Below are 16271 nucleotides of genomic sequence, written 5' to 3' on the forward strand. Positions count from 1 at the left end.
TTCCAGGAAGAGACAAAAAGTGCCAAGATTTGTGAACAGCAGAGTTACCCATTAAAGTTCAAGACATAACAAGAAAGACAATGTAGCTGAATCGAGAGTGAGAGGAATGGAGGGAGGTGAGGGGGTGGGCAGGGAGTTCAAACATAATTGATTGAATTTGACTGCTGTGTTTAAAGTATTATTACATTATAATGGACAGGGTGAAAATAGGGAGACCTATCAGTATATTATTAATGAAGCGAGGGCAGTGGTGGCTCAGACCAGAATTTGCGATAGAAAACATTATGAGTAGTGGTTAGACTCGAGATATATTTTGAATGTAGAGCTGACAGAATTTAAAAGATTCATTGGTAGAATATGAGAAATCAGGGGCTTAAAAATAACTTCAGAGTTTTGGGCCTGAACAACAAAAACAACAAGGCGTTTACTGACTTGTGGAGGAACAAATTTGGTAGAGGAAGATCTAAAATCAGTTTTGAACTTTGGGTGTTTTGAGCTATCAGATATACAAGTGAAGTGCTGAGCTGAATTATACATCCTGGCGTTCAAAAGAGAGGTCTGAGCAGAGGATATGAATTTGAGAGTTGTCACATCGTATTTAAAGCCGTTAGACAGGAAGAGATAGTCAAGGTCAAAGTTTTGAAAATTTGTCCAAGAACTGAATGCTGTGGCACTCCCCACCTGGAGATGAGAAAGAATCAAATCCATATGAAGGACTGAAAAGGAACACCTAGCAAGGCACAGAGCACCGAAAGACCTTAAGAACCAGAAAACCAATGTAAAGGAATTGCAAAGAGGTCAAAGTACTCCACTTTCCATGCTGGTGGGAACAAGTAAGATGAGATTTAGGCTTTGAATTTAGCAAGAGAGGAGTAATCCTCAACCTTGACAAAAGCAATTCCAGTGCATACTGGAGATAAAACTTGCATAGGATGGGTTCAAGAGGAACAATTGTAGACAGATAATATAAAGCATTTTCTTTCAAAGTGGCTTTTTGGTTTCCTGGTGGAGAATGATTTATATCAGATTTTCTATAGTTTAGACCAGGAGTTTATTTTTTATTATACCCTAATATGATTTTTGTGTGCACCAGATTTGAGAACCCCCCTTATAACATATGATTGGTGTTTGCTACCAATCATTCTTCAGTATAGCAAGTGCAAGTGATTTAAAAATAAATGAAAATTCTTGTTTAACCACTGCTGACTCCAGTGGCCAAAATTTGCAGATATCAGCGACTCATCAGCTTAATCACAAAACAGGAACTTAAAGGCCAGGGACAAAAGTTTAAAAAAAAAGAAAAGAAATTTTTTTTTTTTGTTTTTTGTAATTACTATTTCCCTGAAAGGATGTCTGTAGTCAGCCAAAAGAGTTAAAAGATTTCAAAAATATTAACATCTTGAAATTCTCCTTTTCAAATACTGTTTTATATTTAGCATCGTTTATTTTAAAACAATTGAAAAGTGAATTAGCTTTGCATTACAACTGCCAAAATCTGCTCAAACTGTAAGCACCAGTTTCTAGAGGCATCTTGGAAATAGTGGGGATTAAAAATTAAAACTATTGTATTGATTTATCTGCTTTGGAGGAATTTTTTTTACTGTGTTTATTAAAATGAACCCATTTCCGGTTAATATTTTTTAAATCTCACATACTAATGAAGGAACCCAAGATGGTTTAAATATCTCTATACTATTCATACTATGAAATTAGGAATGAAGGAACCTTCTAAAATCATTACAATACTACTTGCTTAACTAAGTCTTTAGACAATTTTAAATTATTTCAAGCCAAAGAAAATATGTCTCATTTTAAAAAGATTCCAAAAGAAAGTAACTTAATTCTCCTAAGCAATTTATTCATTTACTTTCAAAGTGATTCTCTCTATTTACCAAAATATGTCCCGTATAAACACACATTAAGTATCTAACCTTTGACTATTTAAAAGCCCGTTTTTCTGTATTTTATATATTCCTGTCTAAATTGCAAATTGCATTTTGCTAATTGTAGCTAACCAGAGCACCTTGAAATGGGATAGCTGAGTTGACTGCTAGTGTGGCCTTGGGTAAGTCATTTTACTTTTGTAATGCCACTTCCTCATTTCTATGATGATGGAATTATAGATTCCTAAGAGAAAAACATGAAGAAAATATTATGGACTTTAGATAATTCAGGCGTCACATTTAATGATGGGAGTTATTGCCTGATTTTCACATTGGACTCCAAAGCACATGGCTAACAGTTCATCTCATTATTGCTAGCACTTAGCATGGTAAGTGACTTGAGTAAATGCCAGATACCTGTGGACTTCCTGGGAATCAGGGTGTCATGGGAATATGAGCCTCAGAGAGGAGGAGACTTTTGACATCTTAAGAGGAAACCTCTGTCATGAGAGGAAGAATAGCATGAGAAAAGACTGAAAATGAGACAGAATCCCAATTGGAGTGAGGGTAAGGGTAGGAAATGAGACTTAAGCCATGTCCATAAAGTGGAAGGCTTTGAACGCTGGGTTAATCTGTATTTTACAATGATTCAGGCTTTAATGTCTCAGAGCCTTAGTGTGAGTAAAACGTAACCTGCTTAAATTTCATGGTTATGGTAAGGACTAGTTAAAGACACAACATGTGAAAGTGCTTTATAACCTACAGTTAGTTCAGTAGCTCAGTCGTGTCAGACTCTTTGTGACCCCATGGACTGTAGCACTCCAGGCTCCCCTGTCTATCACCAACTCCCGGAGCTTTTTCAAACTCAGGTCCATTGAGTCGGTGATGCCATCCAACCATCTCATCCTCTGTCATCCCCTTCTCCTCCTGCCTTCAATCTTTCCCAGCATCAGGGTCTTTTCATATGAGTCAACTCTTCATATCAGATGGCCAAAGTACTGGAGTTTCACCTTGAACATCAGTCCTTCCAATGAATAATTAGAACTAATTTCCTTGAGGATTGACTGCTTGGATCTTCTTCCAATCCAAGGGACTCTCAAGAGTTTTCTCCAACACCGCACTTCAAAAGCATCAGTTCTTCGACACTCAGCTTTCTTTATAGTCCAACTCTCACATCCATACATGACTACTGGAAAAACCATAGCCTTGACTAGATGAACCTTTGTTGGCAAAGTAATGTCTCTGCTTTTTAATATGCTGTCTAGGTTGGTCATAGCTTTTCTTTCCAGGAGCAAGCATCTTTTAATTTCATGGCTGCAATCACCATCTGCAGTGATTTTGGAGCCCCCCAAAATAAAGTCTGTCACTGATTCCATTGTTTCCCCATCTAATTGCCATGAAGTGATGGGACCAGATGCCATGATCTTAGTTTTTTGAATGTTGAGTTTTAAGCCAGCTTTTTCACTGTCCTCTTTCACTTTCATCAAGAGGCTCTTTAGTTCTTCTTTGATTTCTGCCATAAGGGTGGCATTGTCTACATATCTGAGGTCATTGGTACTTCTCCCTGCAGTCTTGATTCCAGCTTGTGCTTCATCCAGCCCAGCATTTTGCATGATGTATTCTGCATATAAGTTAAATAAGCAGGGTGACAATATACAGCCTTGATGTATTCCTTTCCCAATTTGGAACCGATCCGTTGTTCCATGTCTAGTTCTAACTGTTGCTTCTTGACCTGCATACAGATTTCTCAGGAGGCAGGTAAGGTGGTCTGATATCCCTTCTCTTGAATTTTCCACAGTTTGTTGTGATCCACACAAAGGCTTTGGCGTAGTCAATAAAGCAGAAGTAGATGTTTTTCTGGTATTCTCTTGCTTTTTCTGTCATCCAACGGATGTTCGCAGTTTGATCTCTGGTTCCTCTGCCTTTTCTAAATCCAGCTTGAATATCTGGAAGTTCACAGTTCACATACTGTTGAAGCCTAGCTTGGAAAATTTTGAGCATTACTTTGCTAGTGTGTGAAATGAGTGCAATTGTGTGGTGGTTTGAACATTCTTTGGCATTGCCTTTCTTTGGGATTGGAATGAAAGCTGATCTTTTCCAGTCCCATGGCCACTGCTGAGTTTTCCAAATTTGCTGGCATATTGAGTGCAGCACTTTCACAGCATCATTTTTTAGGATTTGAAATAGCTCAGCTGGAATTCCATAACCTCCACTAGCTTTGTTCATAGTGATGCTTCCTCAGGCACAGTTCACTTCGCATTCCAGGATGGCTAGCTGTAGGTGAGTGATCATACCATCATGATTATCTGGGTTGTGAAGATCTTTTTTGTAAAGTTCTGTGTATTCTTGCCACATCTTCTTAATACCTTCTGCTTCTGTTAGGTCCCTACCATTTCTGTCCTTTGTTGTGCCTGTCTTTGCCTGAAATGTTCCCTTGGTATCTCTAATTTTCTTGAAGACATCTCTAGTCTTTCCCATTCTGTTGTTTTCCTCTATTTCTTTGCATTGATCACTGAGGAAACCTTTCTTATTTCTCCTTGTGATTCTTTGGAACTCTGCATTCGAATGGATATATCTTTTCTCCTTTTCTTTTAGCTTCTCTTCTTTCCTCAGCTATTTATAAGACCTCCTCAGACAACCATTTTGCCTTTTTGCATTTCTTTTTCTTGGGGATGGTCTTGATCACTCCCTCCTTTACAGTGTCATGAACCTCCATCCATAGTTCTTCAGGCACTCTGTCTGTCAGATCTAATTGCTTGAATCTCTTTGTCACTTCCACTGTATAATTGTAAGGGATTTGATTTAGGTCATACCTGAATGGTCTAGTGGATTTCCCTACTTATAACCTATAGACTAAACATTTTTGTCCAAGATTTTAATCCTATCTTGAATTTAGCTTACTTACTCCAGTAGTCTCTAATATATATCTTATACCCATGGCAAAATTTATTTCTTTTCCCTCATTCCCTGTCCACCTTGTATGTTTCTGCCTTTCTGACTTTGCTTATACTTCTCCATAGAATAGTCTTATTGCTTTCTACCATTTTTTCACATCATATCCATCCTGCAAGACCAAACTGAAGTACTTTTTGCTTTACCATTTATCCTTTATTCCTGTTTTTTTCTTCATTCGGGAAACTCTTTGCTTTACTTACTCCAAGAAAATCTGTAGTACTCCCTCACTACTCTATTTTGTATAGTAATTCTCATTTATATTTTAATTCTATATCCATAACAAGATGATTAGTTCCCTAAAAACAGAAATAATATATTGACTTATTTGCTGAAGTATAGGTTAATAGTAAAAGTTTTAAAATAATGTTATTTTACAGATACTTAATTCAAGAAAACATGCAAACCTAGAGATTTTTAAGTGTGGGAAGAATTCACTCTTTGCAGAGCTTCAGTCCCTATTGTTCAGGATTTTGAAACAGTGAAACTAATAAGGAAACTCCATGTTTTATTTAGCAGACATTGCTTATTCTGAAAGAATGGGAGTCGGGGGGGGGGGGGGAGTTGAACCAGATGATAATGCTATTTCTATATGTCAAAAATAGTTAAACACTGAATATTTCATAACATTCTACCTAAGTATATAGTAAATTTAACTGAACATCCTAAACCTAGTAGTCACTGCTGCTGCTGCGGCTGAGTCACTTCAGTCGTGTCCGACTCTGTGTGACCCTATAGATGGCAGCCCACCAAGCTCCCCTGTCCCTGGGATTCTCCAGGCAAGAACACTGGAGTGGGTTGCCATTTCCTTCTCCAGTGCATGAAAGTGAAAAGAGAAAGTGAAATTGCTCAGTCATGTCCGACCCTCAGCAACCCCATGGACTGCAGCCTACCAGGCTCCTCCATCCATGGGATTTTCCAGGCAAGAGTACTGGAGTGGGGTGCCATTGCCTTCTCCTTTGCCACCACAAATAATAAATCTGTATATTAAACAGAATAACTGCCATCCTAATCATTTAAGCTATCATATATCTGAGATGCATGTATTTGTTGGGCAGCTACTGTATGCTAGTCACCAAACTAAGTGCTTAATGTGTCATTAACAACAGACAGACATAGATCCTACCTTTGAAGAGCTTATATTTTAGAATATGCCTGTTGTGGTCTAGGGGGCTTCATAAACATACATATAAAATGCAACTAAATTGTGGTAAATAATGTTTTCTAAAATACGAGAAAATTTTGGGGAAATCAGGAGAAGATTTCAGAGGAAATGATGTTCATTCTGATATATGAAGAATGAGCTTAAGAGTTAGCTAGATGAGAAAAGGGGAAAAGGCAGAGGGAATACAGTGGGACCCATGTGTTTAGGAACAGAAAAAAAGCTGCCAGGGTAGCTTGTTGGTGGCAAGTGAATAGATAAGAACATTAGAGGAAATTGAACAGTCAGGAACCAAGTAAAGTAGGATCTGTAGCTAGAGTTAAAGTTTGTTTTGTATTTTAAGTACACTGGAAGCCATTAAAAAAACTGACATGAATCGATTTATATCTTGAAAGATCATTCTACTCTGAAGACTGAATGATAGAGGTGTACTGGGGATAAGGCAAGAATACAAGAAAGGAGGCAGATTAAGGGGCTGTTACAGAGAAAATGGGGAGATAAGACCAGTTCTAGATAGTTATCAGAAGCATAATCAACTGGGGTCCTGATAAATTAGATGAGGGAGTCAGTAGAGAGACACAGGGTAAGCGAAAGGTGCAAAACTTAATTCCCAAAGACTTCTGACCTGGGAGAATGAAATTCTGTGGAGGAAGGAGTTGGGGGGTGGGTCAAGAGAACAGTTGGGGACAAGTTACTTTGAGTTGTACATGAGACATCCAGGTGTAGTCTCTGGATATTTGTCAGAAGCAAATTCTAGCTAGATATATAAATTTAGGAATAAAGATGAAGGTAGTATTTAAAACCATGAGAATGAGTATGGAGAGGTAAGAAAATAAGCTGTAAGACATGAGTCCTGAGGCCTGCAGGAATCTGGCAGGAAGTACAATGGATGAAGACAGCCCACGGTGAGATAATAAATGACAACTGATAAGGGTATGTGAACTAGAGAGGGAGGTGAGGGAGCGGGGTGGTAGTATAGAGAGAACAGACAAATCTGAACATTAGTGCATCATCTGCAAGGGGTTGCCTCTACTGACTCATACAGTTTTAAATATGAAGTATATTTTCCACATAATTCAATACTAGAAAAGGCACAGAAAATCCAAATTCTTAACTTCTTGTTTGGTACTTTACTAGGATAATTAGTAGCAAATGAACTCTACTAGGATTATTAGTACCAAATAAATATGGCCCTAATGTTATTAGAGCTTCCATTTTTTAAACAAGAAGTTAAGAATTTGGATTTTCTGTGCCTTTTCTAGTATTGAATTATGTGGAAAATATAATTCATATTTAAAATTGTATGAGTCAGCATTGATTTAGCCCACCAAATTACAGTCTCTGCTTGGACAGGGTACTTAGGGTTATTTGGAGATCAGATAAAGGATTAGCAGCCAGAAAGATGTTAGGGAAAACAGAATATAGTGTCATAAAACCAGAAATAGAATGTTTCACAAAGTTTGGATGGTCTCATGTTTAATATGCTGCTGACAAGTTTGGTAAGATGATGCCTGAAAGTGTTGGTTGGATTTACTAGCGTGTGGAATAGGCTTTTGGTGACATTAGCAAGAGCAATTCCTCAGTCGAACTGACTACTTAAAATTAAGTAAGGTAGAGACTGCCATGCGTGGGCACAGAACAGGAAAGATCCCCTGGAGTGAATTGAATGATAAAGAACTGAAGACTTTAAATATGGATGCTTCTGAAAAGCTTCTTTGTGAAGTGGAGCAAAATATAACTGTACCTGGAAGAAAATTAGAATCAAAGTATGGAGCTTTTTAAGGAATTGAATATATGAGATAATTATTAAGAGAAGAAAAATTAAATATGCAAGTTCAGTCATTTGGAGGGTTACTTTTTTTTAGGTTTTTATATACTACTTACCTAGGGCTTCCCAAGTGGCACAGTGGTAAAGAATTTGCCTGCCAATGCAGGAGATGCCAGACAGGTTTGATCCCTGGCCAGGAAGATCCCCTGTAGCAGGAAATAGCAACCCACTTCAGTATTCCTGCCGGGAAATCCCATGGGCAGAGGGGCCCGGCGGACTACAGTCCATGGGGTCACAAAGAGTCTCTTCTGACTGAGCGACCGAGTACACAGACACCAATACTGCTAGTTGATGGTGTGGTGTAGTGGTAGTCACTCAGTCATGTTCGACTCTTTGCGACCCCACGGACTGTAGCCCGCCAGGCTCTTCTGTCCACGGAATCGTCCAGGCAAGAACACTGGAGTGGGTTGCCATTCCCTCTCCAGGGGATCTTTCCGACCCAGGGATCGAACCTGGGTCTCCTGCATCACAGGCAGATTCTTTACCGTTTTAGCTACAGAGACGCACTTATCTATAGCAATATGTAAAGAATCTCACATTACAGAATACTCAACTGAGTATCTGGACCGTATGCAGTACTTGTAGTTATTGATGACTTAATGGATCTTTACAACAGGCTAATTACAGTTGTTTTCAACATGACAAAGTCATGTGCCTTCTCCAGCTTTCCTGTACATACAAATCACCAGAGGAGGGGAAGGGTGTCTTGATAGAGTATTTTGGTTCAGTTGGTCTCAGTTGGACTTGAAGAGTGCATTTCTAACAGGCTCCCAGGTGATAGCAATACCACTGATCCATGACTATAGAAAAAGTATTAAGAAACAAGAGGTAACTAGCAGGTTTTTCGCTGATTTCCAGTTCTCTTTCCAGCGACCCTGTGATGTATTATTTCCCCCTTTTTAGAACTGAGGTAAATGATGTTTAGAGCTGTTAAATAACACAAGTTAAAAGGTAAAGTTTGCCTAGCTGTCAGTCAGTTGTTCATGTGTTTGCTTTGGCCACTATAGCATCTTAGTTTTTGTAGATTTGTACAGATAATTTTTCCCTCTTTAGTGAAAATTGTTGTTTTCTTTTATATTTAATTTTAAATTCCATTTGACCTCTCTCTCCTACGCATTAAGAGTTGCAAGTTCGTTGGAGGGACACTCCCATAGTTCCATTGTAGTCCTTTTCTGAAACATGAAACCTTAAAAGAGAACTAGTTATGTGTCTTGAGGAAGATGGCTTTTCACAAAGTTTGTCATGCCCTAGGCAGTTGGTAGAATCCAGTGATGAGGTGGGGAGATTGCCAGAATATTCCAGAGCTGTACCATGCAAAAATAGGTTTTATCTGGAAGTATGATATCGGTCATCATAATGTATAGTTTTATTTGACTTCTTTACTGCAGCCTAACATTGACATAAAAATATTTCTTTTAGAATGTGAAACACAGAAAGTATGCAAGGTGGAAGGCAACATATATTCATAATTGTTTAAAGAATGGAGAGACTCCTCAAGCAGGGCCTGTTGGGATTGAAGAAGATAATGGTATGTATTTATATAAGTGAAATGATTTAGTGGAATCATAACTGTTCAATATATTATTATTCAAAATTTTTGGAAACCATTTTATTTCCTTCATCAGGTCCAAAATCAGGTGTAAAATTATAAACTTAGGGACAAGTGAAAAATTAAGGCAAAACTGCTCAATATCTGTTTGTGTCAACAACAGAATGGCTTGGTTTTCTCCTGCATCTGATCAGATTTCACTGCTACATGGGACAGGTGGTCCTTTCATAATCTATAAAATGTTTCCAATCCATAGAGAAAACTGAAAACTTATTTTTTAATAAGGTGAGTTTTGGAGGGGGAAGGGGGGGTAGGTAATACTTTCACAAAATTTGTAATAGAGTATGTAAAAAATATTGAGTGAATTTCTCATTTCCACCATAGTCTTTATTATCCCAGATTCTACTGAAACCAAAAGAAGTAAATATTTTTTTAGTATTTTGTATATCTTTATAGAAATTATTTTTTAATAAATTACTAGTAAATAGGAATATATATCCTCACTTTGTTAACACAGTTGGTAATATACACACTGTTCTATTGATGCATCTGGGTGGTTGGCTTATTTATGCATTCACTTAAGAGGTCTATTTAGAATTTTATAATACCATTCAGTTAAAAAAAGCAGCACTGTAGTTGTACATGTAGCTACTACATGTAAACTCTTGCAACTCTTCTAGAATGCAAGCTTTCATATAGCATTTCAAGTGAATTTTTTGCTATTTCTGAAGAACACTTGTTTAATCTTTAGATAGCCTTTTATATATAGCACACCCTCAGAAATCTTTGACACTTGATGTTATTCTTGTTTGCAAAAGAGGAAACTGAGGTTTCAAGTTTTAGCTGTCCAAATTTCATAGACCCACAGAGAAGGGAACCAGAAATGGAGTTCTTACTCTTAAGTCCTGTGCTCTTTTTACTAACACTACAGCGTGTATACTGTAATACTAAGTTGTTATTAAGTGTTTAAAGTTGACTGTTCTAAAGCATGATTAAGTTTTGGGCTTATTTACATCACAACAGTGAAATTGGGTTTTTTAAAAGTTTATCGCCACAACTTTATTTCTCACTTTTTCATTTAATATTTTGGAATGTTTTGCATACTTTTCTCCCTGCTTTAATGCTGTCCATAGTCAGAATGTTTTATGTCAGTACTGCTTTGTACAGAACAACTAGTCATTTCCAGTTGTCCAAAAGAAAAGATCTGAGATCCTTAGCCTAACAGGCAAGACTCACCATGATATGGCACCGACCTACCTTACCGTCTTTATTTCCTCCTCCTGTCTCCTGTTGGCTTAGCCTGCTAGGGCTGCCGCAGCAAAGTACCATAGACTGAACGGCTTAAACAAAGGGTATTTATTTTCTCACAGTTATGGAGTCTGGAAAATCCAAGATCAAGGGCCAGCAGTTTGGTTTCTGGTGAGATGTTAATGTGATTACTCCTTGAAGAAGTTCAAGGGCAATTAGATATTCTACCCAAGATTTCAAAAGAAAGGTCTAGGCTAAAAGTGATATTTTGGAGTTGTCAGTTTAAAAGGAAGAAGTGAACCTAAATTAAATATTGGATAACCCAGGGAGAATGGATTGCTTAAGAATTAAAAGCAAAGATGGAACCAGCCTTTCTTCACCTTTACTAATCCTATTAGATTAGAAACTGAAGCAGAGGCACTTCTGTTATTTTAAGTAAGGTACATACACATACGTGTAGTAAATGTAAAAAGACATGTAATATTCATAATTTCAGACATTTGATTTATGTCTCAATTCTTAAATACACATTGAAAATGAAAATATCTTAAAAAAAAGAAAATGAAAAAATCTTTGTTGTTTTAAACATATCATTATACTCTTCAGTAGTATTTCAGAGGTGTCATTCTAGACACATTGAAATACCTAATGATCAATTTGTTTTTCATGTACTCTGAGGATCAATGACTTCTCTCATCTTAAAAATTTTATTTTCTCTTGAAAGTAGGAAGTGTTACATTTTGATCATTATCATGGTCTCTTTTGTTCTGAAATGGTTATTTTAGGTCCTCTATAATATTGTAGATTATTAAGTACATACTATATAATTCTTGTTTTAATTTCCCAAAATTAGCTTAAACTGAGTTTGTAGTTTTTATTCATTATTTTCATTCCATTTTATAGAGCTTCTGGGTAGTACAAAATTGTTAGCTATAGAATACTAATAATCCTTTAAAATATAAAAGAGAATATTTTCACTATATACTTTTCAACCTATTAAATAATTTAAAATGTGGCCTGGTGTCATAATTAGGTGTTAATGTCGTAACATCTAACAGTGTCTGCTTAGAAATGGCTTATGGGTCTAAAAGAGGATGTCATGAAATCTGAATACGTATTCAAAATCTTTTCTTTAAAACTGATTTTTCTTTTTCTCAATGTAGCATTGTATTCCTTGTATTATTAAATTTTACAAGATATTCTAGGTATAAAAGATACTATGTTTAATAAAAGTCTAATTTTCTGTTGTTCTATAAGTCTAGTAAAGCTAGTAAAAAATAATAGATACTAGGAACTCCCCTCATGGTCCAGTAGAAGCTTCCACTGAGCTTCCAATGCAGGGGACATGTGTTCAGTCCCCGGTTGGGAAACTAAGATTGTATATGCTGTGCAGTGCAGCCAAAAAATAAATACTGTACCTTTGTTAGTTTAGAGGAAGAGAAAAAAAAATATTCTTATTTTTGAACAGTACTGTATTACCATATTGTCTAAAAGTACAGAAGGAAGTCATACAATTGATACAGAAAAGCATTCTAGGAAAAATTTAGGCTTAGCTGAAGGGGAATCTGTTAACATTCAAACCCTTGAGTTTCCACATCCACTTGCTTTCAGTATCTGCAAAATGGTATTCTTTTTAAATGGTCAACATTAACCTATACTTCAGCAATAAAAACTAATGAAGGTAATTTTGAGGTTTTCTTCTTTTTTTTTTTTTTTCATTATGACTACATTTTTCTCCATGGCCTTGAACTTATTTATAGTATTTGCTTTAGAGTTATTTTCCACTAATTTCAATATCTGGGTTACATCAGGGTCTTTTCCTGTGTCTCTTTTTCACCTGCATCTGGTCACATTTTCATCCTCTCCCCTCCCCCCGTATCTCTAATTTTTGTTATTGATAACCTTTGTAGCTCCTCTGCATTCAATTATCTTCCTTTGCAAAGTCTTGATTCTTGTTCTAGCAGACAATTAACTTGCCTAAACTGCCCCTCTTTTGTTTCAGCTTTAAGGCTGTTGCTTTCTTCAGGGCTCCTTAGACCCTTCCCTGAGTCTGCCTGCATAATTTAAGGGCCATATAGGTATTTAGTTGAGGTTCATACAAGCATTTCAAGGCTCACTTCTCTGCAACTCCTTTTTTTGCATAGACTTTTGGGTGCCCTCAGGTGAAAAGCGACATGAAAGCAAACCTTCCCTGGTGAGATTTCTTCTGTCAAGGCTCATCTTCATTCTAATTTCTACCAACTTTTTTTTTTTTTTTGGTAACATTTTATTTTGTATTGGGGTGGAGCTCATTAACAATGTTGTGATAATTTCATGTGAACAAGGAAGAGTCTCAGCCATATATGTACATGTGTCCCTTCTCCGCCATACTCCCCTTGCATCTTGGCTGCCACGTAACATTGAGCAGAGTTCCATGTGCTACACAGTAGGTCCTTGTTAGTTATCCATTTTAAATATAGCAGAGTGTGCATGTCTGTCCAAACTCTCTAAGTGTCCTTTGTTCACTCTCCAGTGTCTTTATGTTTGTTTGTTTTTTTCCTTCCCAGGATGTTTGTGTTAGAGTTCTCTAATATGGGAACAAATTATGTTAGTATGTATAACATCTACAAGTTCACTTAGTAAAATTCCCAAAAGTGGCTAACTCTTTATTACTCCTTTCTACATAGACAGCTCAATGTGAAATTTCATTCCTTTGTTTTTGTTGATTAATTTGTTGAATGACAAATACACAGGTAATCATTTAATAGCTAGTAAACAATAAATCTTGAGTAAAAGGCAGCTGTCAGAAAATAGAGCTCTTAGGGAAAGCATAAATGTGGTATGTTTTGCTGAAAAGTCCTTTTTTTCCCATAAATTTTAAGAATGAGTTTAAAGAATTTACTTTTAAGAAAAATATAATATATGCATAGATCTTACAGAGTTGGAAAGTATTAATTTAAAGAAATGTTATTCATATTGCCAGGGACAACTAAGTATTGTAAGAAAAGGAAAAAGTTAAAACAATTATTTTAAGAGAAGCTGCGTATCAACTGTATTAAATAGAATTGCACTTGAAGGTCTGTCATGTTCATATATCAGAAGAATATTTGGCATTCTTATTTCAAAATACAGATTTCCTCAACTTACAATGGGGTAATATCCTGATAAACCCATCATAAATTTGAAATAACTATGATTTGAAATGCATTTTATAACCTACCTTACTGAACATCATCGCTTAGCCCAGCCCACCTTAACCTACAGCTGGGCAGAATCATCTAGCACAAAGTCTATTTTGTAATACAGTGTTGAGTATCTCGTGTAATTTATTGACTAGTATACTGAAAGTGAAAAAGAGAATGGTTGTGAGTGTATCAGTTATTTACTTTTGTGATCTCGTGGCTGACTGGGAGCTGTGGCTCCCACTGCCCAGCATCAAAGAGAATACTATACCACTTACCGCTGCCTGGGAAAAGATAAAAATTCAAAGTATAGTTTCTACCAAAACCATATCACTTTTACACTACCGTTTTAAAAAAAAGACAAAACCATAAATCAAGAACCGTCTGGACCTTGTTTAACATTTCATGTATATCATATAGTAGATGTTGAGGAAAATGAAGATGCTGGAGCCACCTCTCTGCCCACTCAGCCACTTCAGCCGTCATCTTCCACATATGACCCAAGCAACATGCCATCGAGCAGCTATACTGGAATCCAGATTCCCCCCGGTGCCCACGCTCCAGCTAATACCCCAGCAGAAGTGCCTCACAGCACAGGTAGGAAGTTGAAACTTAACAGGTTTGAACTCTTCCTTTCATAAATAACAACTGCTCCTCTTATCTTATTTTTGCCTCATAATGATGGTCCTAAAGCACAAAGTGGTCTTTAAATTCCACTTGAACCCACAAAAAGAATCCTTTTCACTGAAGTTTTTTTAATTTATATATTTTTTAAATTGAAAGATATTTGCTTTACAATATTGTGTTCATTGAAATTTTAATACTAGTTGTATTTTAATTTTTTTAAAAATGACAGAATATTTATGTGTAATTGATTACTATTTACTATATATTTTATTAATAAGTATAGTGTCTATGTCTATAGTGTCTGTATGTCTATAGTGTCCCTGGTGGCTCAGTGGTAAAAAAGTCTGCCTGCCAAGCTGGAGACCCAGGTTCCATTCCTGGCTTGGGATATCCCGTGGAGAAATGGCAACCCACTCCAGTATAGGAAATCCCATGGACAGAGGAGCCTGGTGAGCTAAGTCCATGGGGTTGCAAAAGAGTCAGATACAACTTGTACCACCACCACCAGGCCTCATAGTGTCTGTACTTTTCGTGTGTGTTTCCCTTTTCTTTTTCTTCCCCTCCCTTTCTTTCCTTTTCACCGCTGTTCAAGAATAGCACTGAAGTGAGTGGGTCTTATTTATAGGAGTGTCAGTCAGACTCCTACTATGATCACAAGATCCATTTTTCTCTTGACTCATTTCCCTAAGACCCTGCCTCTACCCTCAATATGGGTATTACTGGTGAAGGAGCCGGCTTTGAGGCACAGAATCTCAGTAGCACAGACAAGTGAAAGGAGGGGTTTCAGGTTTGTTTGTTTAATATTACAAACATGTCTAAAAATAAACCACCAAAGTGATATCTACTCTTTGGATAAATTAGTACTGCTGCTGCTAAGTCGCTTCAGTCGTGTCTGACTCTGTGCGACCCCATAGACGACGGCCCACCAGACTCCCCCGTCCCTGGGATTCTCCAGGCAAGAACACTGGAGTGGGTTGCCATTTCCTTCTCCAATGCATGAAAGGGGAAAGTGAAAGTGAAGTCACTCAGTCGTGTGCAACTCTTCGCGACCCCATGGTCTGAAGCCTACCAGGCTCCTCCATCCATGGGATTTTCCAGGCAAGAGTACTGGAGTGGGGTGCCATTGCCTTCTCCAAAATTAGTACTATATACCTTGTTTTCATAGAAAAAAATAATCTGACAAAACTAGTTTCCAAGAATAAGTCAGTGTCAGTAGATAAATTGTTTAAAGTTGCAGACAGCTACTCCTTTGTTTTCTTGTATTGTTGACAGAGAATCACCTGTACTTCCAAATAGAAGGGCGTTTAAAACCGTAATTTAAATAAAGCTTAACTTTAATAAAATTTTTTTCCAAAAATTGTTTTTAAACTTTTACTTTTATCTCAGTCTATGAGTAATCTATGGTAGTAAAATATATATTTCAAAATGTTTAATAGAATAAAAGTTGCCTTTGAGCCTTGCTTTCTACTATTTCTGTTATTCACCGTTACTTCATTGACTTCCAGATTTTCAGCTTCTGTTTACCCAAACCGTTTAGGTTATTTTGCATGAGTTGAACAACATTTAAGTTTTCTGTTTTGACCACTGTAGGTGTGTGATTAGTCTTCTTCCCTCCTATTTTTCTCTTCCCTTCTATTTTAAAACTTTCAACTTCGTATCATCTATAAATACCACAAACATTTTTGTCTTAAGCATATTGATGAACGTGGTTGTTTTAATGCTGATCTCTTTTGTATCATCATTCTCTAAATTTTACCCTGCCTGACTTTTCATTGCGTTATGGTCTATGTAATGGCATTAATAGACCAATTTGCATTAGTTTTGTAAGTAAAATTTCATGGAACATTGTTTTAAATATTTT

General features: G+C 36.8%; 1 protein-coding gene across 2 annotated transcripts in view; it reads left to right on the forward strand.

Moving 5' to 3' along the window:
• Positions 1 to 16271, forward strand: part of VTA1 (vesicle trafficking 1) — a 70501-nt gene that overhangs the window by 40771 nt on the left and 13459 nt on the right. Inside the window, exons 5-6 of one of the 2 annotated variants that reach the window (XM_061428147.1) lie at positions 9245 to 9353; positions 14207 to 14380. In XM_061428147.1, coding sequence (XP_061284131.1) covers positions 9245 to 9353; positions 14207 to 14380 — 283 coding nt within the window. Of the gene's footprint in view, positions 1 to 9244; positions 9354 to 14203; positions 14381 to 16271 lie in introns of both variants that reach the window. The other variant, XM_061428146.1, reaches the window with a different exon arrangement.

The sequence above is a fragment of the Bos javanicus genome, chromosome 9 (genome assembly GCF_032452875.1).
Source record: "Bos javanicus breed banteng chromosome 9, ARS-OSU_banteng_1.0, whole genome shotgun sequence".
NCBI classification, from domain to species: Eukaryota; Metazoa; Chordata; class Mammalia; order Artiodactyla; family Bovidae; genus Bos; species Bos javanicus.